Source organism: Passer montanus, unplaced genomic scaffold (genome assembly GCF_014805655.1).
Source record: "Passer montanus isolate IOZ18808 unplaced genomic scaffold, ASM1480565v1 scaffold10, whole genome shotgun sequence".
Classification (NCBI taxonomy): Eukaryota; Metazoa; Chordata; class Aves; order Passeriformes; family Passeridae; genus Passer; species Passer montanus.
In genome coordinates this window covers 21,167,934-21,190,055 of record NW_024356505.1, presented here as the reverse complement: position 1 = coordinate 21,190,055, position 22,122 = coordinate 21,167,934, and the positions used below count along the sequence as shown (strand labels likewise).

The 22,122-nt window shown below is 38.9% G+C and overlaps 1 protein-coding gene across 7 annotated transcripts; it reads right to left on the bottom strand.

Annotated features, from left to right (window-relative positions):
- Positions 1-47: 47 nt before the first annotated feature.
- FAM133B (family with sequence similarity 133 member B) lies at positions 48-14,642 on the bottom strand. Of its 7 annotated transcripts, XR_005627105.1 has the most exons (12): positions 12,119-14,629; positions 11,223-11,320; positions 10,559-10,637; positions 8,320-8,394; positions 8,117-8,151; positions 7,654-7,722; positions 6,962-7,057; positions 5,726-5,773; positions 3,986-4,081; positions 3,657-3,701; positions 1,838-2,118; positions 48-562 (listed from the first exon to the last, which is right to left on the bottom strand). XR_005627105.1 is itself a non-coding variant. In XM_039705453.1 (11 exons), exons 2-11 carry the CDS (start codon positions 11,312-11,314, stop codon positions 2,032-2,034), a joined length of 678 nt encoding a protein of 225 aa, XP_039561387.1. In that variant the 5' UTR covers positions 11,315-11,320; positions 12,119-14,642; the 3' UTR covers positions 62-2,031. The 7 variants fall into 7 exon arrangements, 6 of the variants coding, with proteins under 6 accessions (XP_039561387.1, XP_039561397.1, XP_039561369.1 ...); XM_039705453.1 differs by having other exon boundaries at positions 62-2,118; positions 7,654-7,678; positions 12,119-14,642; XM_039705463.1 differs by having other exon boundaries at positions 62-2,118; positions 7,654-7,675; positions 12,119-14,642.
- Positions 14,643-22,122: the final 7,480 nt, after the last annotated feature.

Here is a 22,122-nt window from a genome sequence, read left to right as displayed (position 1 = left end):
ACAGACAATTACAGTCACACAATTAAAATTCCAAACCAGCTTAGGTATTTGGAAGACTGGGTCTCATTTCCATTTTTATTTCTTTCTGTGGCAGGTGGTTGAGTAAAAGTCAAATAAGATATCACATAGGACAGAGCATTTATGCTATGGTTCATTACAGGTTCTTTTACCAAAACTGCAACACCACAACTTAAAAAGAAAACAACCCCAACAAAACTTAACACAAACCCCAAATCAAACCCCTCTGTTCACTGCATATCACCTTTATTTTAACCTCACTGACAAGAGTGTCTAGAATTGGTAACATCAAGCCCAAGAGTATAAAATAGTTGATGAAAATATTACTATTGTTTAGATGCACATTGCTGCAACTCAATGGTTGTATTCTCCCAAGAACTTGAAGACAATTTCTCTTTACAATGGCAATATGAAATTACCTTTCTCCCACAGATTTTAGTTATGGTTTGCAGACTAATAATCAATGTCTTGAAAGTCCTGAAATTCTTGGCAACACAACATTTGAAACATCCGTATGCAATAGAGGTAAGTTCTAAGTTAGCACCTGTGCAATGGAAAAAAGGGGTAGATCAAAAATACAATCTATATTTGACTACCTGGGATGGATGGGCATTTGTTAAAGGCTAACAGAAGGTCCAGCAATCAGTATTTCAATGGAAGATGTAGTGAGAATTTAATGTAAACTAAAATCAAATGGTTGCTCATGTTTTCTTGTGGGCACATTTAATTAAAAAAAGCTTTTTTTTCAGTTATCTAAAGCAACTAAACTAAAGTAAAACAGCTTTATGAGTTAGGTCAACATTCTGTAGCCCTCAAGTACAAAAATATAAATACAAACTGTTTAAACAGTATCTTTAATGAGATTCTGGCAGTAGTTTTTTTATCTAACAAGACACATCACATAACAGATCTGCCACTGAACTTGCTCAGAGTAAAATCAGCTTCAATATGAAGCTGTTAAGGTATCAAAACCTTGCTTTTTACATGCTAAATAACTTCAGCAAGTGTGCACTTAAACACAGCAATGAACTTAACTATAACTAAATACATACATGAAAATCTTCATGTGAAACGTAATTCATAGAACTGGTTACAACAAATGATAACCTGCATTTTGTTAATTTAAAAATGGTACAAATCATGCAAAACAATTCTAAAGATAATGCAAAGAAAGCTACCAGTGTTTGCAAGAAGTTTTCAATTAAACCAAAATTACATTAAATGAAATGCGCATATTTACTAGCAAAGGTCTATCACTATTTTGAAAAAGCAGAGGTAAAATCTTCAGGTTTTGACTGTCAGTTATACTGCAAAATGTCATTGCTCTTGCTTAATGCAGAAGCACATGCTTGGAAGCTCAAAACTGCTCATTCAGAAAAGTCTGCTGGCAATAGCTCTAGCTTCCCAGGAATGCAGAGATGCATGGATTAAAAGTAGCAAAGATTTGCGAGAATCAAAGGCAAAAGGCACCCTATTCAGGTAGCCAAAATGGTAGCATTCCCTTTCTCATAAGCATGGAGACGGTAATGGGGCAGATGATACACATTTCTACAAAGGCAGCCTTTTAAATGTTATCATTAATTTTCCATTAGCAGACACCAGCTTGTAGTTTATGCATAATGTTAACCTGCAGGATGAACTTGGGATTTAATTTGTCCTGATTTACAAATAAAGACTTTTACTAATGCTTTAAAAGACTATTTTTACTATCTAAAAGGTTTAACTCTTATTTTCCAATATTTTACACCTCAGGTGGCCTACCATCTCATATTGTCTCAAACATCTAACACTGCTTACTGGAATCTTATCAAAGTTGTACCTCGTGTATTAAGCAGCAGGCAATAACAACGGCCTTTCCCAGCACAGCTGCATCTGGCTGGCTACTGAAAGATTAGGAACATTTCTAAAACACAGGAAAACTCATGCAGTTTGGTAAAGTTTGCTGTCATTTCACAGTTTAAGTTTCCTTTAGTCATTGCACTTCTGTTGATAGTCTCCGGTTGTTTTAAAATATTATTCTGAATCTGAATTTGAACCAGCAGTCTTCTTTTTCTTCTTTTTACCATGTTTCTTGTGCTTCTTTCTCTTTTTTGTTTTATCCTAAAAAGAAACAAAAAAACCCCAAAAAACCAAAGTTATTGTATAATAAAATTGTTGTCTATTACATTCTGCTAATGCAAAATGAGAGCCCAGAAAGGATATCTTTTGAAAGACATTTCAAAAGAGATTTCTACAGAAGCCTATTGAGAAATCAGAAAAAGAAATACTTTACTTGGCAATTTGCACTATTATGAGCAGTCTTCAGTTTAAATTTATCTCCACCATGGTATGGCTATTTTACACCCCTGATCACTGTCACTATGACATTTCCTAATATTTTAAATTATTTTCAGAACATTAGATTACTGAGAAAGTAATAAGGAAGTGCTGACCAGTAGTGACAGATTTGGGAATAACTAGGATCTTTACAGCTTTTAAAGTAAGCACTTAAATTCACTGTGTAAAATTAAACAGCTCAACTACACTTGGCTAGACTATCACGTGTACCTTGTTTAACATAAAACAATTATGATCTCAGCTGTATATATACATACAATCAAATTAACCCTACTGGACTCAGTCCTAAAGGTAGTACTCTGATCACTGTAATACAGAAGCTCAGAGATGCAATCTTGTCTTTTTGAAAGCAGAATTTCAACTGAAATTCTCAAATAGGTGTGGTATTGCATAAATTAAACAATCAGTATTAAAGCTTTGTTTTATACATATTCCTTACACATGCAAATATTTTATGAAAAAGACCATAAGCAATCACTAGAAATGATATGGCAAATGGTTCATATGAGTCTGAAAAAACAAGCAAGTTCCATGGAGAAATGTGTACTGAGTATCACTGATAATCCTATGCCTGTATTCTAGGTGACTAATGCAGACCTTCGGTTTGCCCTACCTCATGTGGACAACTGAGATGCCTGGTAAGGAACACTGCTGCTGACAGGGGAGACAAATACAAAGACATCTCAGGTGGGCGTTTAGGATCCCAAACCCACTGTACTCCTCACTGAGGAACCTCAGGTACATGTGGTAAATCTGGATTCCACATAAATCACTGCTGAACCTTCCTCTCACTTTCACCAAGAGATACAAAGAAAAAAATATTGAGAAAAGTAGCAGGTTGCTGACAGCTTTTTATCTGGTTGGGAGAAGAGTTATAATGGCACAGATGCTGCAGCAATTTTGTCCTAAGGCCCTTTCCATGGTGGCAGAGAAGGCTTAGCAAGGAATTACACACAATGCTAATGAAGGAAAAGCCCTGATGTCTGTGTGGCAAACTGCTCCCCTACTTGATACCACACAGGTATTAGTAGTTCTAGGACACTAATACAGAATAAAATATGTTCTACAGTGTTAAATTTGTATAAATCTCAAATCACATATAGGCAAAAGAGTGACAAATTCTTCTTTAATTCAACTATTGAAAAAGTGACTTCAGCAAGTAAATAGAGAAACTTAATTTAGATGTAACAGTAGACTACTGCTATGAAACATTTGTATTAGTGAAAAATGTGAAACTGGAAATTAACCAAGTACAGAGTATTATATCCTAAAACTACAGTATGAGTAAGAGGGATACTTGCAGTTTTCTCTTTTTCCTCATTGCTTTTCTTCTTTTTTGCTTGCACCTAAAGAAAATGAAACCAAATGTAGTATCCATAAAAAGTTGATTCTCAAGAAAATTAATTCAAAATTACTTGCAGGTGATAGAAGCTAGACTAAACAATCCTTAAAAGTTTATTTTAAAAGGAAAAATACAAACAACTTTGAGTGCACTGCACTCTTCGATTCACTTGTACATTGCTGAACAGTTTCAACAATGTATTAAATCTAAGCTAATGATTGATTGATTCACTCATGAATCACTAAGGTACAAGCACTGTAACATCTGAAACTGAGGATTCACACTGACCTCTTCTGTCTGATCCGATTCAGACACAGATTCTGACGATAAAGGTCCATCACCACGATCTGCTTTCTTCCTTTTCCTGTGGTGATTTTTACCTTCCTACACAAAGTAATACATTTGTGAGTAAAGTCAGATCTTTCACATTTTATAAAATTTCTGCTTAAAATTTAAGACTGAAATATCACTTCTAAGTTGTGAAGTATTTTAAAATATTATTGACATTAAACTAATTCCATCATCATCATCAAATTACCCTACCAAACTGTTACGATCAACTTTTAGTGAAAATAATAATTTCCTGTATATTCCTTTTTCTTGTTACCAAGATACAGCAACTGTCTAAAAGCGAGAGGAATAATAACATTCTCTTCTTTTAAATAACACATGGAGGAGTAAGTATTGGAAAATAAAATATTTCACCACTTTAAAGTAACTAGTAACTGAAGGTGTCTCAATATATACATACAAACACTTTAGTTTCAGACTCTTGCTTTGTTCATGAAAGAAAAATCTCCCTCTGCATTCGTGTTGAACCAGAACAAGCTGTTCCTGCCAGCTGTACTTTCAACATATCATATTTCACTCTAGTGCATTTAAAAGACAGGTTTTTTAAAATCCTGATGCTGTGTAAGATTGTTCTGATGAGATCCTTTTCTGCTCCCTGCACTTCCTTTGCTGTAGACAAGGCAATGTGTTCCTAGGACTGAAGGTACTTTCTCTCAATCAGTTTCTAAGACAAGAAACTTCTGAAAAGATCTCATGACCAAGTACAGGATGCAGCCCATCTGACACATGGGGGATCTGCAGGTAGGGGAAGAAAGACCTCTAGTCCCCAAGTACCCTTTGCTTCCAAAGGATGTGTGAAAGTAGGACTACAACAAGGGACAGTGGTAGATACTTGGTCTTCAAAGAGAAGCCATTCATAAAGATGACATGGGAAATGGACACAGAAGCAGGAGCAAGGGGGGAAAAATCAGTACATTTGCCTTAGGCAATGGAGAGTTTGTACATCAACATCAATACTACTGACCAGAGCAGGAGAGGCCAACATGATAAGAAAGGTAACTGGAGAGAAAGACTAGGGTGGACTCTGAAAGCATTTTTAGTTTACATATCCACAATGTATGAACAACTAAAATTTAAGTCAATTAGATTGTTTATGTTAAAGATAATGGATGAGTGTACAAAATGGCGTGGTGGTGGGCAGGAGAGAGGATTTTCATGCTTAGAGAAATGACAGAATAAGGTGATTTTCCTTAAGCTAATATATTTTTCTCCCCAGTTCTTCAAAGCTGTCAGAAGTATCTATAATTATGACTACATTTAGATAAAGAGATCCTCTGCTCATGTTTTTTAATTTACAGTAGCAAGTCAATAACCTACCAAGTGTGCCACTGAAAATATCACCACACACATTTTCAGCTCAATGTAACAGCTAAAGGTAAGCCCCAAAACACTAGGGATGCAGCTGAACTGCTGTAGCAGATTAGATACAGTTTTTATTTACCTTTGTAACAAGAACAGATCCAGTGGTTTTCACTACAATAATTATTAAACCAGGAGCTGAATCCAACTAAACCTCTTTAAAAATTCAAACTGGGTGCACTGAATACCTTTTGACTGTGTGGGTTTGGAGAGAAAATTTCCACAGATGTAAAGTGAGGCATTCAATATTAAAAAAAGAAATATCCATTATGTATGCAACATGCAGTTCTGATCAAAGGATTCAAAGAATAAAAATACCTTCTCTTTTTCACAGTCCTCCTTTGACCTCTTCTTTTTTGTGCTATCCTAAACAGAAAGGAAAACAAATCACAACAAAATCATGTCATGGAAAAGGAAGAAATCTCCAAGTAATCTGACCTATAGTCTTTTTATGTCTGTTGAAGGTAATTCTTCAAGATTTTCCTTTCTACCTTGCAGTAGAAAGAAGACTGAAGAAGAAAGCTGTAATTTTGATGCAGCTGCTAATCTCCTGATCCAGCAGCATGAGAAGGTTTGTATGGAATGAGGTGACAGCATCTTTGCAGGACACTTAGAGAAATCTCTGGGAAGGATACCAGCTATCACTGCTGTAACCATGTATAACATGTAACAGTTGGGAATCTTTCTTCGTTATTCATGTGCGTCTCTGCTGATCAGACCAGGTTAAGCAGATGTTTTCCCAGAGTTTTTTGCAGTAAGGGTATCTCTGGGTCCCTTTATGTAGCAGAAGTTTTTAACCTCCCGTTAGCACAAATCCATTCAGGTGTCTGCACATAGTCATTCATTACAATTTACATACCACCAAATGAGGTACTGCAGTGAAAGCCTGTGATAAAGTCTACACAGAGAATCTTAAAAACTCACTGTATTATTAATACTTAAGCAAGAAGTACAGTAACTATACACTGTAAGACAGAAAAATACTAACATAACAGAACAAGCTGCCTTGTGTATCTTCACTTTTTTGTTCATTTGGTAAGCCCACGTGTTTACATTGCTATACTTCAGAAAAGGAAAAAGACAACTTCAATTTAATATGCATTTGGGAAAGGCTCAGCTGTCCAACAGGAAACTACTCAAATATTTAGAAAGGCAATGTTCTGGCCACTGCTATCCAGCAATACCTGCATTTTCAGATATGGTGAATTGAATATTCAGAAGACATTTTAAGTATTAATGAAGTATAAAAACTAATTATTAGAGCAACAAAAAAGCTGCATATGTCTGGATTCAGAAAAATGGCTACAAATTGCTGGAATTAAAGCACGTTCATTTTTTAAAGATCCAATTACTTCCACTAGGCATGTGGCCAGTGGAGGCAGATTCCACACTGCAACACTGTGGAAGATACAAATGCAGCTCAGGCCCTGTGAGAATACATGGCTTTAAATGTGGAAGATGAAAACCATATTAATATGTTAAAGTCAGAAATCTTTATGGTTTTGCAACACCAACCAAGAAAACTTTCCAAGAGCAACATATCTGCATATTTACCTTGCTGTCTGACTCAGACTCTGAAGTTGTGCTTGCTGAAGATTTCCGTGAGGAGCGATACTTCTTCTTCCTTCTTTTCTTCCCTTGCTTTTTATCCTATCCATAAATATTGTAAAAAAAGAAGGAAAAACACAAACTTGAATTTATTCTCACTAGAATTAAAGATTTACATTAAATGTAAAGAAAAGGAAACATCAAATTCCTACATGTTACAATGTTCTCATGAGGAATAAAGTACACTACAATTGATTCTTTTATTGGAGGACCTCTATAACTCTTCTGCATTGAAAAAACATAAACTGGTGAAAAATCCAGGTTCTCTAGATTCTGTTTATTATTTAGATGTATGCTATAGGATCTGATTATCTGTAACAGAGATTTTTGCTAGAAAGTAAAAATGGTATTTTTGCATTTTTATGATTAGATAGGGGACTCTATTAGAAAAAAAATTCAGTGTTAAAATGGATCCAGTTTACAAGCCAGGATGCCAAAATCTGTAGTGTTTATACAGAAACTATTAACTAGATACAAATGTCTAAAATTCATGACTTTATTATATCCAGCAAATTAATAAAAACTAAATAGTTTTATCCAAACCAGCCCCTCAAAATATTCTAAAACATATTATCAAAATCTGTGTTAAATAAACCTCATGAACAAAGCATGACAGATTCCAGTAGGTTAGCTCTTACCTCATCTTCTGAATCAGATGAACTGCTGGAAGAATCAGAGCTTGATGAAGAAGAGGAAGATGAAGACAACTTGACCAAATACAACAAAAAGTGAAGCTTGTGAGATGCAGCATTTTGTCTGGCAAATACTCAAAAGCCTATTCAAACACTCCCTTTAAAATGTCTTCATTTTCAAAGCATAAGAATACAATTTTACTTCTGAGAAGCTGGTCTTAGATATATTTTTCTTAAATAAACTTCTAAACCACTTCTAATGGTTTTCTTTTAATAATATTTATTTAATGCTCTTTTCCTCCCTTTAATTTTCCTTGTACCACATATATGCAAACCCTTTCTAAATAAAAGTTAATTTATCATCTAAAATCAAAATTACAGCTATACTTTCTCTTTCCAGGAGAACTTAAATGACAAACAGGTACAACCCCAAAGCAGAAAAGCTCCGAAAACTGAAAATTTTGCTCACCCTATTAGATTTCTTCTTTTCTTTTTTCTTTTTCTTAAAAATAGAACAAAACAAATTACATTAGCATAATTTTCTTTTGGCATGCATTTAGGTTTATTAACTTTGATGCTGGCTTTTAAAATGTATTCACAAAATTCTTGTTGGCAGCATTGATGATAAATCCAGTTCCAAACACAGAAAGTATACAACTGAAAACAACTTACCTCTTTTTTTTTGGAGGAGCTCTCATTTCCACCCAGTAATTTCTCCCTGTGTTTTTCCAGCTCTTTCCTCCAATTCTGAAAACAAAACAGAAACAGTAACACGAGGGTCATTCCTGAGCAGTATTTTTTAAGCTCACCTCTACCTGACATTATAATTTTAACAAAACCCATTTCTTAACTAAAAGAAAATAAACAATATATAATTTTAACTAAAGCTGTGTAATACAATTGATTTTACAGAAGATTATTATTTAGCAAATACAGTCTTAATGATAATGTTAATGTTCAAGTTATTTGGCTTTAAGAGATTGCCATTTATCTTGAAGGTCATCAATTATGGTATTTTTGCTTTTCTATCACAGTCTTCTTGCTAGAGCACTTTAGAAAACTAGGGTACCTTACCAGAAAAACTGTGATTTTATCTTAGTCTAAAAATCACCTGAAACAAAACTTCAAGACAACTTCTCCTGGCCCTTCTTCAACATAGGTGTCTCTTTTGTGTATTCTGGACCTTGTTGGTGTCAGCAATATTACTACACACATCTTCATAGAAACACTCTTATTTTGTTAGGCCAAGCACACCAAATGAATGAATAAAAATCTCCTCTCATTCCTCCTTTTCAATTCCCCACCTGGTCTCTAGGTTTACCTAAAATGTCCTCTTAAAGAGCTCTGAAATATCCAACCTGCCCCCATGAAACTTAAAGGCTGCTAGGTTCAATCTCACTGTCAGACAAATCATGTGCCCCCTTCTCTACCATTCTGATCCTCACAATGCAGCTGTATTGGTACTGTATTGGCAAAACAATGATGATCCACATGTTGTGCTGAGGGGACAGAAATATCAGGAGTCAAATAACCTGTGCAATGCAGGATGATACACAGATCCCCACATCAGCACACTGAGAATTAGCTGAACGGAGCTGCTGAGGGACATGGCAGATGAGCCAGGAAGCAGTGCTGTGTGTGATGTGCTTCCATGGACCAAGGCAGCATCTGTGGGCTGTGCACTTTGATATACCAAGTACCCTGAGCTCTCTGACAGGTCTCTCACAACAGCCCGTGCCTCATTATTTTGAAGACTGTGCTAGTGTTACATTTTAAATAGAAATGTCCAACAACTGTCAGTAAAATACAACACCTCATTCAGAGACTTGTGATGTTTTCAGGCATTCAGAGATTTGTTCTTAGGAGCTTCAGGAATAACTCATGGCCATTTCACGATTACCTGCATCCCTTCCTACCCTGCTACCATACTCAAAGTTTGGTAGCTTGATGCATGCCAATTTCACTTATTTCACATTAAGCAAAGATAAAATCAGGTAAGGAATATTATAGAATACTAAACCGAACTCACCCAGCTAAAACTCAGAGCACAAAACAACTGATCCTCTCAGAACAGCACCCCATGGCTCTCCACATTCTGGTACAACTTTCAAGCAAAAAGGTACAACAAGAGTACTATGGGTACTATGCCCTCCCAATAACAGAGGAGCATAATCTACTCCAACCAGAAACTTACACGCAATGATAAAGATTACTGAAGCTTATCTCAAGATACCAGGACCCAAGAAGGAACAGAAACAAAATAAATTCATTGTATACTAATTTCTCCCTTGTATACAACAGGAGTTACATGTGAAACTTTCTAATACAGCGCTGATCTTCAGTAGGTAAAGAACATAAACATCAGAACAGCTGCATTTATATCAGGAAACCAGCACATGCTGTAATCAGCTTAGGATGAGAGAAAAACAAGTGCTTCATAGTCCTATCTGACTGAAAGCCATTCTTTGTGCTTTCTCCCATAATAATATTACATGTATATTCCTTGCCAAAGACATCTGTTTCCAGTAATGCACTTTTTTTCACTTTACTTGGATTCCGTGACCTTAACAAGTGAATATTAGAACAGCAGACTTTGATTTATCATACCTGAAAATGCACTGTTTAATTTATTGATTTAAGCACATGCATTTGTATAAATGCATTTACATTTGTGACAAGGTCAGATTTGATTCACAGCAATCTAAAAAATGTTTTATATAGGCTTTTTCTCCAAACTGAAAGTAGCTCTTCACTGGTTAAATTGTAAACTCAACATAAATGAAACAAAATAGTTACTCATTAAAAGTTCAAGTGAAGTGAAATATTATGGCTAATTGATATTGTAAATGGTAATAGAAGTAGCTTGTTAGATTAAAAGAATCATGTATTAACAGCTAATAACACTACCAACCTCATTCATCTTTTCTTCAAACTCAGCCAAAGCCCTGGATCCTTTCTTTTTCTTTTCTAGTTGCTCTTTCACTTCTTCCCTGTATGAAAAGGATGACAGATCACAATTTTACAATGAAAAATACCTTTGTCAATGTCTAACTTTTCTGTAGTTTTTTTTTTTTTAAGTTTAGCCTTGGTTGAACTTCCAAGAGAAGAATGAAAGCATCTTAGATGTTACACATATGGTAACCTAACCCTAATAACTTAAGTACGGTTGTTAAATCCCTCCAAAAGATCTAAAGCTAACTTTGCAATTAGGTAAATTGTTCTCTAATGTCTCATGAGGGTAGGGAAAGGGATTGAACATAAAGTAAGTTGTTGATAATATCTCCACGTGATGGTTTTGTTGGGTAGGGTAAACGGGATTCTAAGAAGATACTAGCAAAATGGTTCTTTTAGAGATTAATTTGTTTACAAATTAAATATATCTACAAGGTTTAGGTATTACAATTTGAGCAAGAGCTAAAATGATATTTTCCTCTTCAGAGGAACTGTTGCCAAAAAAATACAGACTGATGAGAAATATACATTTCAAAATGAGGTAAGCACCAGTGACATTTTAGTAAGAGAGAACAAATCTTTTGCTGAAGAAGTCAAAAAGGCAGACAGGCGGTGCCACTTACCATGTTGGTCTTGGCCTGTTCAAGTAGTCCTGTATTGTTGGTCCTGAATTTGGGGCAGGACCTCGTGCCCTGGCCATAGCTATGGGATTCATATAAGCCTTGAAATACAAAAAAGAAATACCAAATTCATCAGTTACACTATGATACCAAAATATCTTGTTTGTTCTTCACATAAACTTTTTATCACTCCCTGAAAAAATAATTCTGACTTGTTTCTAAGAATATAGAAGATTTAGCTAAACTAAGTTTATTCAGTCTGGCAGAAAGACTCAGGTGAGTGCTTTCAGTTGTAGTCATACTGTGGCAGAAAGAACTGATCCACAAAAAGACCAACAATGTTCCTTCCAACAATTCCCTTCCTTAAGCAATGATTTTGTAAACGAGAATAGTACCGTGTTTTCTGAAATATTCTTCCTTGGGATATAGAAAATGTAATTAAATTTCAGCTCTCCCCCTCTGAGTCCACTGATCCTATGCCTTTAAAGTTCTGTTCAAAATTGCTGACAGGAGTCACTAAATTCTGCATAAAATTTCTTGCACCAAAACAAGCAAGCAGTGGTACTTTGCTACAATTATACATGTAACAAAATGCTGTGACTTAGGGCTATTTAAAGGAGGAAAAACTCACAAAACCCAAACATACATAATCCCAATGTTATGAGGTATTCCATCTTTCAAACCTATGCATCCTCTTTGTGTTACAAAAGATTAAATTAAAATTTGCAATTCATAATCCACCTCACGAGTTAATGGAAAAACTCTTCTATATTTTTTTTATGCCAGCAATATTTTTTTCATGTGAAAAGGAGGTACATATACCCCCTTATCTCATTTATTTTATCACTGCGTCATCCCAACACTTTACTTCTGCAGAACATAACACACACTGTTCTTACTGTTCAGTTTGGAGACGAGGAAAAAGATCAAACATCCAAAAAGAAGACTTGCTTTGGTTGCCTAATCTGAGACAATTTTTAAGAGTACATTTTGTAGATCCAAAGCAAAGATCTGGCCATCTGTGTAGCTCCCACATGTCCAACGCTGCTTTTTATCAGGCATTCAGAAACCACCATGCACCGTAAGTGAGCATTTGTGAAAGCTGTCAGAAGCAGCAGCTGCTGCCTCCCCTCCTGTTGCTCCCACTGCAGAAGCAGTGACCACAGCAGTGCTGGGTTTCTGGACTGCAAGCAGGCTGGTGGCCTTCAGCTCCTGGGGACACATTTGGTCCTGGAAGAGGCACTCCAGGCTCTGCCTGGGATGAGGAATCTGGCTGGAAGAAGCGCTGCCCACACAAGTTTAGCTCAGATTCACCAGCTGGACCACTCTGAAGCAATCCAAGAGCTCTTTCAAGCAGAGCATTTTGAGACTCAAGTTGACTTTCCAACTCTAAGGGGACATTTACTGCCACTTCTTGGGGCTTTGCTTTGTTGCTTTAATTCACACAAAAAGGCTAACTAACATGGCAAATAAACAAGGAGGTGTGCCAATTGAAACAAGTAGCAGATGGAAGTATGCACTCAAGTAGATATCTCACATGTGTTACAACATTTTGGCATTCACATGACAAATCTAAAAATGAATAGTTGAGTTCAGCTTTGAGTGGAAAAGGAGCTCCTTTAGGAATGCAGGACAACGCTATCTGAACTGTTTTCACTAAAGAAAGTGAAAGTTTCAATGCATTAAATCCACTAGAAACTTGGGTTACTCCAGTGAGCAAACTGACTTTTGGTTACCATTCAAAAATTTGTATCTGAAAGCTCTTCTTATGCAATTATTTAAAAACAAAAAAAAGAAAAGGGGTCTCTTGCTGCTCTTAAATGAAAATAAGCTACTTTCCTACCTGAGCTAACAAGTCATGAACACCTCACCACTTCCCAACAAAACTCTTTACCTGTTGAAGAAGCTACAGCTATCAAATGCTTATTTTCTACTTGCCCAAACTGCCCCTGGATAACTGGCTAGGAAGCATCCTCCTTTCATTGGCTTTAACTTTACCACAGCAAGTACTTAATGACTGTGTACTGCTCTATATTCCAGGCTTAGGAAATTTATGTCTTAAGACATGTTCTTATAATTTCAACCAGGTTTGTTTATGAAGAATTACTTCACCAATAAACATTTCTGAAAAGTATTTACACTACTTTGCCAAACTTCATGTCACCAGACAAAAGGAGCATGGAAATGCACCCTCAATAAAGAAAGTGATTGTCTGCACATTCATTTTCTTCTTTTGGTAGTTTGCTCAGGCAGGTATTAATCAAGGTATTTGCTGTATAGATTCCTTGCTCATGAGAAGTGTAAGGCACCTTCTGTCAGGCAGGGCTCTCTGGGCAAGCAATACTATTGCTGCCTTGCAAGTACCCTGCAGATGTGCAAAAAACATGTTTATTTTCCATCTCCAGAAAGTCAAAAACAATGGTGTATTTAAGCAGGGACATGGCACAGAATAACAGTAGAAATCTCTATGATCATACACGAGGAGCAAAGGGTCCTGTATTATAACCTGTCTGTGCTATGTATTATGCCAAGATGGCATAATAAATCTTATACAGGGACATAAAGATTTGCTGGCATTGGCAGGTACACCCCAGCTGTCCCATTAAAAGAAAATTAAGAATAAATAAATACCTGAAAACCCTACAGGACATTTCAACCACAGAACCAGTCTTGAAGTCTAATACACTGTCAGCTTTTAGTAGACTCAGATTTCTTTTGATAGGTCAACAAAGCAATAAAAGGGACTTTGCCATCTATCTAAATGGTATCTGAGTCCTTCAAATCTATTACTATACTATTCCACCACGGTTTGCAGTGTGAATGGTTCTGACTATGAACTCATAGCATATACAAGAAAGAAACAGAGAAAGGGAAATAATTAAAGTATTATGATTTGTGTTTAGTCTTAAAATTCAGCAGCATACAATGTTTAAGTGGTTACGAGTAAAAGGTGAAAGGCTAACTGGTACAAAAACATTTAAAGAAAAGTAGGAGGAAGGATGAATGTGTTTCAGTTGTGCACGAGCTCAGGCTCTGCAGTCAGGTGTGTAGAAGCATTTTGTGCCCGCTGCGTAAAGCTCAATTTCAGATCTCTCAGGTACAGCTGAACGCCAAGTTTAAGGAAATGCGGCTTAGCTAGAATCAGAGCTACTTCAAAGACTGCATCAACTCCCATTGGGAACATTTTATTTTTGTACGGACCAGGCCAGCATCTTAACCACCTTTCCTCGACAGATCACAAAGCAGGCGTCAGTCACGATGCTGCAGGATTTGACAAGGCAATCAGAGGTCCTGCCAGGGAGCCTCCAACACGTGCCGAGGGAGGGACAACCCACCCACACGGGGCTCCGGCAGGTCCCGGGGGGCCGGGCCGGGCGGGCCGAGGCGCAGGGCACGGCCCGCCTTTGTCGCCCCAGGCGCGGCCGGACCCCGGTCCCGGCCCTCGGCAGCCTCCGGCCCGCCGCGCGCCGCGAGCGGCGATGGCGGCGGGCACACAGCGCCGCCTGCCGGGGCCGCGCGGCTCCGCTCCGCCCCGCTCCGCCCAGAGCGGCCCCGGCAGCGCGGGGACCGGGAAGGGCAGGGCCGGGAAGGGCAGGGCAGGGCAGGGCAGTGTTACTGCAGGACTTCGGGTGGGGCGGTGGGGAGACACGGAATCACAGTATGGGACAGACACACAGTATGGGAAGGGCCACAGTGGGTCCTCTGGCCCAACCTCCCTCATTAAGCAGGGTCGTCTTAGAGCACATGACAGAGGATTGTGTCCAGGTTCTTGAATATCTCCAAAGAGGGAGACTCCACACACCCTCTCTGGACAATCTGTTCCAGCGCTCGGTCACCTGCATAGGAAATTTCTTGCTCATATTCAGGAGAAACTTCCTGTGCATCAGCTTCTGTCCGTTCCCTCTTGTCCTATTGCTTGGAACCACTGAGGAGAGCCTGGATTCATCCTCTTGGCACCCCCATTTCAGATATTTATACACATTAATGGGGTCCCCTCTCAGTATCTCCTTGAGGCTGAATAGGTCCAGCTCGCTCAGCCTTTTCTCCTAAGAGAGATGCTCTTTGTGGCCCTTCGCTGGAGCCGCTCCAGGAGCTCCACGTCTCCCGTCTGCCGAGGAGCAGCCTTGGAAGGAGGAGCAGGGGCTGGCCCTGAGGGGAGCCCTGAGATGTAAACGCTCACTTGTGTCCTGGGGCTCTCGTCTGGAATCTGCCTCCCAGGAGAGGGCAGGATTTCGCAGTGAGAGGTTTGTCTCCTCTTGATCCATCTGGTGGTCAGTCACAGAGGGAACCGCAGCGTTCGCTTCTCCTTTTGCCTTCGGTAGAAGCACAGACTGAGGTATTATGAAACAGCAGCCTATCCTGACATAGAATTAGACCCTATTTCGGCGGGAGGGGGAGATAAGAAAAAGAGAGGGGAAAAAAAAGGTGTGTACTCATCCCTTGTTAGCCATCTACACTGCAAAATAAAGCGTTGTAATATCGGCAGGGTTAATAGTACATGAGGTTAATGGAAGTGCTAAGACAAGCCCGGGAGTTATTGGGATCTATTAACTCAGAATTTCAAATGTCCTTTTCTCAAAGCATTACCATTAAAAATTACAGCATATTAGTCACAGCTTTGTAAAAATGGAGAAAGGTAATCACATGTTAATACGTTAATCATAGCAAGCACAAATGAGTTTTGTTACTGAAATAGCTTTGCTGTCTTCATACTTGGGAAGAGCTGGAAAAATTGGTGAGCCCACAGGAATTTGTGATACCAAATTGCTTAGTAAAACCAAGAGCAGCCTGTGAGGAACTAGAAGAAAACTAAGAAAGTGACTATACTAGATTTGCAAGTAAAATTTGTTCAGTTGCAAATTAAATTTAGTGCTTAAAATTGCAAGATAGTGCAAAAGGGAAATTTTATTCCTCAGAAAACAGCTGGTCTGTTCTAAAACAAGGATGGCTACTTTGGAAATACACCAGGCAGAAGTTCTCCCTGAGCTGCCTTGCAACACTGGAGAAATACATTGAAAGCTAAAGAAATAAATTGCATTAAAATACATACAAAATGAGATTAGGAGTACTATTAAGTCTATTATAATATCCTTTTTGTGATGCATGGAGAAGTCCTTGCCCCAAATGCATGTTCAGATTTGGACCATTCTGGAGTTACCCCCGTTTCAGGTGGCTGCCCCATGGCACTGCACACGTGTCCCCAGTGCTGTGGCAGCCCTGGGAGGCTCAAGGGTGGCCCAAGTTGGAGCAGAGCTGTCTGTGTGTCGTGTCCCCGTGCTGTGTCCCCAGAGCTGTGTGTCCCCATGCTGTCTGTGTCCCCAGAGCTGTCTGTGTGTCCCCGTGCTGGCACAGCTGTGGGGCTCCGGGGGCTTCGGCTCAGCTGAAGCAGCAGAGGTAATGCCCGGGCTGTGTCAAATCTGCCCAGACAGAATGACTCTTCAGAAATGTTTTGACCAAAGTTGAGCTAAAAGTGTTTATTCATGCCACGCTTTGTGCTGCGAGGCTTTGAGCCTGGTGCCTGGAAATAGAACGACAGGAAAGGAGGGGTGCAGGGTCCCTCCCTATGCAGGCACTGGGGAGGAGGGAGTCCTCTGCTAGGCACTCCACAGTATTTTAATTAGACCCCAATTAGCTTTTCCTCCCTGGGCTAGGCACTCCACAGTATTTTAATTAGACTGGGAATTTAATTCAAGCTGGGAAGGCTTGAAAGTCTAGCCAGACAAGCCAGATTTCTAAAAATGGATGAAAATACTTAGGGAAAGGACTTCTGTGTGCTAGGAGACTAAAAGATGACCTTGTTTATCAAAGGGATGGGAGGGAGGTGGAGGAGCAACACAACTGATGAGTTCAAAATGAGAATTCATACAGATAATGTAAAAATCTTACTTTCCTTTTTCAGCAAATACCAGGCAAATGATAGACAAAGACAATACATTTAAAATTATTTTTAAGTTAACATTTTTTTCTGTGGTGCTATCAGATGTGATACCTAGTGACATTAGATGATTTTGAGGCAGAGTGAAATAACTTATATGTGGGTAATGGGAAAAGTAACATTTGTGCTTTTTCCCACCTTCGAATACTTTCCTTCCTTATTATTTTGCTTAGAGGATTTTTTTTTTTTACTATAATTTTCTTTTCCATAATTGGGTCTTAGGAACTCACCTTCTCACAGATGAAGGCCAGGAAGAAAATTTGCATGTGAAGAATTTGTTCCATAATTGTTAATAGACTGTTGGATTTTCTTCTGTGGCGTCTTGCTGTGAGCACTATCAGTGATGAAGCACCAGACAGTATCCAAATGCCTATAGAAGCTTTTATGTGATGCTATGTATTTCCCTTATTTTCCCCTTTTTTCCCCACAATTAGCTATGGCTAATGTAGACATTTGTGACTCTGGCCTCACTGCAGTTCACATTGTGTCTGTCCCCGGCTGGACTTCTGCTCATAATCTTATAATGTGCTTAAAGACTAATTTGGAGAGTCACATAATGTAAAGGTAGCTTTTTATTTGTCTGTGTTGTGCCTGCTGTTTATGTAACTGATGCTTGTAAAAGACTTCCATAGTTCCTTCAGGTTTCTAAGGGCAGCACAAAGTTTTGATTCTAAGTTGAAAATCCGTTGATTAGCTTTGCAGTCATTTCTGTCCCTGTGTCAGCTTTCATCCAGAAGCTGTCATCTCATTGAATGCTTCAGCTGATAGTTTTTAGATTCCTGGATCTCGTGGCTCATTGGAGGCCGCATTAGTAGAAGATACTTGTATCCTGCTCTGAAGAGAACTTAATGAATGTCACAATCAGCTGAAGCTGTATTTGAGGTATTTTGATGAGGATTTTTTGGTTGAAGTAAAACCAGAAAAAATGCAGCTTGTTTTGGAGCATGATAAGTCATTTTGTGTTTGACTCAAAACATCTACTTTTATAATATCTATATACCCAGAAGTGTTACTAGTCATATTTATAGCTGTGTTGATTTGGCACAGACTGGTTTTTGGTGGGAAGGGCCACTGAAGTGGCTTCTCTGAGAAGCTGCTAGAAGCTTCCACTATGTCTGAGAGTCAGTCTGTGATGGCACTGAAGATGGACATGCTGCTGGCCCAATTAGAGAGGCTGGTAACGCCTCTGTGATGACATATTTAAGAAGAAAATCAAAACAGGGCTGGGTAGTTTTTTCCCAGGGGTGGTGAAGTCTGCTGCTGGGGCCATCTCAGGGTGGCCCACAGTGAGCCCTGCCTGCCTGGTCACCCCTAGCCAGCTGTGCTGCAGACAGAAGGGCACAAAGGGAGACCTCAAATGGCACCAGTGCTGTGGCAGGGCTGCCTGGCTGGCAGTGAAAACATAGTGAGGAACTCTCTGGCACGGACCTGGGTGAGATCGACCTCTCAGAGCTGCAGGATGCTGCAGGAATCTTTCAACTGGTGGAACTTGTTGACAATGGTACCTACAGGCAGCAGTTGTTCTTCTAGTCAGAGAAGACGAGGAAGTGAGGACATGTGAGGGAAAACAACATGGCAGCACCAAGGTCAGTGGGGAAAGAAGGGCAGGAGGTGCTCCAAGTGCCGGAGCTGAGATTCCTCTGCAGGCCATGGTGAGGACCATGGTGACACAGGCTGTCCCCCTGCATCCCAGGAGGTCCATGGAGGATGCAGAAATCCACTCAGCCCATGAGAAAAGCACTCACACCGGAGTGGGTGGACGCCAGAGAAAGGTGTGATCCAGTGGGAGACTCGAATGGAGACGGCGCCCCTGCTTCCAGAGATAGAGAGAGAGGGCTCTTGCTTCCAAACTAGAACAGCCTACCCTTAGAGGACTGCACCCTGTGGATGTGTGACCCATGCCACAAGTTTCAAAAAGACTGTTTGTCTGTGGGAAGGACTCACAGTTTTGGGAAGACTGCTGCTTGTGAGAATGAAGCCATGCTGGAGATGTTCATGCAGAAATGTCTCCCATGGTGATGCCTTAAGTTTTAGCTTTCATGTTTTCCAGATTCTATACTGCCTTAGTATATAATTCTGAACTTCATATAATGTGTTAAAAAGTTTGCTTCCAAACTAGAACAGCCTACCCTTAGAGGACTGCACCCTGTGGATGTGTGACCCATGCCACAAGTTTCAAAAAGACTGTTTGTCTGTGGGAAGGACTCACATTGCAACAGTTTTAGGAAGACTGCTGCTTGTGAGACTGAAGCCATGCTGGAGATGTTCATGGAGAACTGTCTCCCATGGTGATGCCTTAAGTTTTAGCTTTCATGTTTTCCAGATTCTATACTGCCTTAGTATATAATTCTGAACTTCATATAATGTGTTAAAAAGTTCTCTTTACAGTTTATTTGGACAAAACAATACTTTTCTAGCCCAAGAACCAAGGACACTGTTGCAGCTTCAGTCCTAAAAAGTATAAACAACAGCAAATTGAGCAGTCTAGGAGGATGGTACTTCGTAACTTGAAGCTGTAATTGGACAATTAACCCCAATATGTAAATGGACCAAAACTTACAAAAGTGTGAAAACGTGTGATCCATCATCCACCTTGAGTGTAGCCTTGGATGGACACTTGTACTGCCCAAGTTGTATCCTCTGAAGGCCTTTTTAATAAATACCTACTTTATTCCTTTAACACTGTCTAGCCTCTGTTCTAGGCAGCCTCTCAAGGCATCAGCAGGAGGGACCCGATGGCACAGCAGAGGAAAGGCTTCTCTCCCTGAGTGAACAGAAAAAGATCTCTGGTGACAAACTGACAAAATCCCCCGGGCCCTGTCTCCCTGTGCTGTCCGTGGGAAGGAGGGAGGGATGGGGGAGAAAAAAGGTGGTTTAAAGGCTTATTTTGCTTCTCATTATCATCCTCTGATTCTGTTAATAATAAATCTACCTTATACCTTGAAATATGAACCTGTTTTGCCCTTGGAGTGTTTTCTCCCAGTCATTATCTCAACTCATGAACCCTGAGTCAATTTTTTTCCCTCTCCTCTGCCCAACTGTAGCAGAAGAGGGTAAGCAAACAGCTTTCGTGGGTGCCTGGCATTTGGCCAGTGTCAAACCATGACAATAACCAATCAAGAAAAAACAGTCAATCGATAAAGTGTGCTCAGCTCTTTAAAAGATGAAGATGAAAATAGCTGAATCTTAAGGAATACAAAAATACCATGCATATTTAGCACAACATTTGGATCAAGTAACGTTTGGGAAAAATAGTGCATTTCATGGACAAATGAGAGCCATTATAGCTGAATTAAAGCACAGTTTCCCTAGACCAAAACAAATATTTCAGTAAAAAGCAGATCACTGCTAAATCATACAGCAACCCCGGCAACTGCAGCAATGTTTTGCTTTTGAAAGAAAAAATAAACTCTTAGATTATAATTTTTTAAAATGGAATTCATTGTAGGTAAGCAAAATACCTAGGAAGGAGTAATTGTGATAAAATGGGGTAGATTTTTATAAAATTGGTATATAGTGCTGGAAAGGGTGTGCATGTGCTTATGTTTCTGTGTCCGGTTGTGGTGTGTTTGTTGATTTTCTAGAATACACAGGGTGTTGAGAAAAACACTTGGAAACATAAAAACTAGAAACCAACACTGCTAATTTTCTGTATTTAATATACAATACTTACTGCATTTGTATTCATTTTACATTTTTTAGATAAAAGAAAAATATAACTAGAAGGGTGAAGCAGTTTTAAATACAAAACTAATTTTTTGCCTTTTTACTTTTCAATAGTTTGGGAACTATAGAGAACTAGACACTGTGAAAATTTTTATTATATTGATTTTCATACTGAACCCTCAGCACCCAACAATAAATACACATCTTTGCTTTTCTTGCACTGCCAGCAGCAAAACGTTCAGTTCCAAAGGACTGTAATTCTGATATAATACATTATTGATAACTTTCTGTGTGCCTTAATTTAATTCTGCTGTATTGACACATTAGTTTTGCAGTCAACCATCTTTACAAACTTGTAAAAGCTAAAGAATATGTTAATACGGTAAGGTGCATGCTCCGATGAACTTCAATGCAGTCAACATAAAGTAGCCCCAGCTGAGGGTGTTCTTAAAGCAGAAAGCCCCATAGGGTGAAATTTGGGACACAGAACAGGCATGCAGTTAGATCAAAGGGCTTTGTTTGAAAGCTTGCAAAGGGAGCTCTAAAGTTTCCAAAGTGTCTGTGTTACTTCCCAGCCATTCTGTACAGCAGAAATATACTTTTTCCCAATGCATATATGGTAATCAGCAGCTGTGCAAGAAGAGGAGAGAGTCTGCAAGATTTCCTGTACAGCAATGGTGCAAGACTTCTACATACCACAGTTCACATGCTGTAGCCCCTTGATGTCATATTGATGACTAAAAGGTAAACCAGTATATTTGACTAACAATTCAAGAAATCGCTCTTACATTTTTCTGTACCTCTGCAGGTGATACTGTATTTCACACATAGGTGATTTAAATGCTGAATGCAAAGAATGTAAAGAACACTGACTAGTAACTATTAAGCACACAGAATAAAAAAAAATGATGCACCTTTAAAAGAAACAGTAACACACGCACCTTTTCATGTTTGTACCCTGATTAAAAGAACATAATGAATTTCAAGTATGAAATGATACAGTGAAATCATGTCCTGTGAATAGATATCAATGGTAGTCTAGGTAGTACAGTTTGCACTGTATAACTTTCCATCTTGCAAAACAGAATCCTACTGCATATGTAGGTAAAGTGACTTGAAATGCTAAAACCTGACATGCCAACTGTTGCACTGATATAGACTGATACAATGCTGTAGAAGTCAACAGGACTATGCTGATTTTCACCAGCTGAATATATGCCCTAAGGTGAATGAAGAAATATCTTCCAAACTGCTTTGCATGCTTTCCTTGAATTACCAAATCCTAGACAACTCCAGAGCAAA

Coding starts and splice junctions, on each gene's coding strand:
- FAM133B (XM_039705423.1), bottom strand. CDS start 11,314: ATGAATCCCATAGCTATGGCCAGGGCACGAGGTCCTGCCCCAAATTCA. Junction 8,395..10,558: donor TTGAAGAAAAGATGAATGAG/GTTGGTAGTGTT, acceptor TTTTGTTTTCAG/AATTGGAGGAAAGAGCTGGA. Junction 7,723..8,116: donor AAAAGAAGAAATCTAATAGG/GTGAGCAAAATT, acceptor TATTTGGTCAAG/TTGTCTTCATCTTCCTCTTC.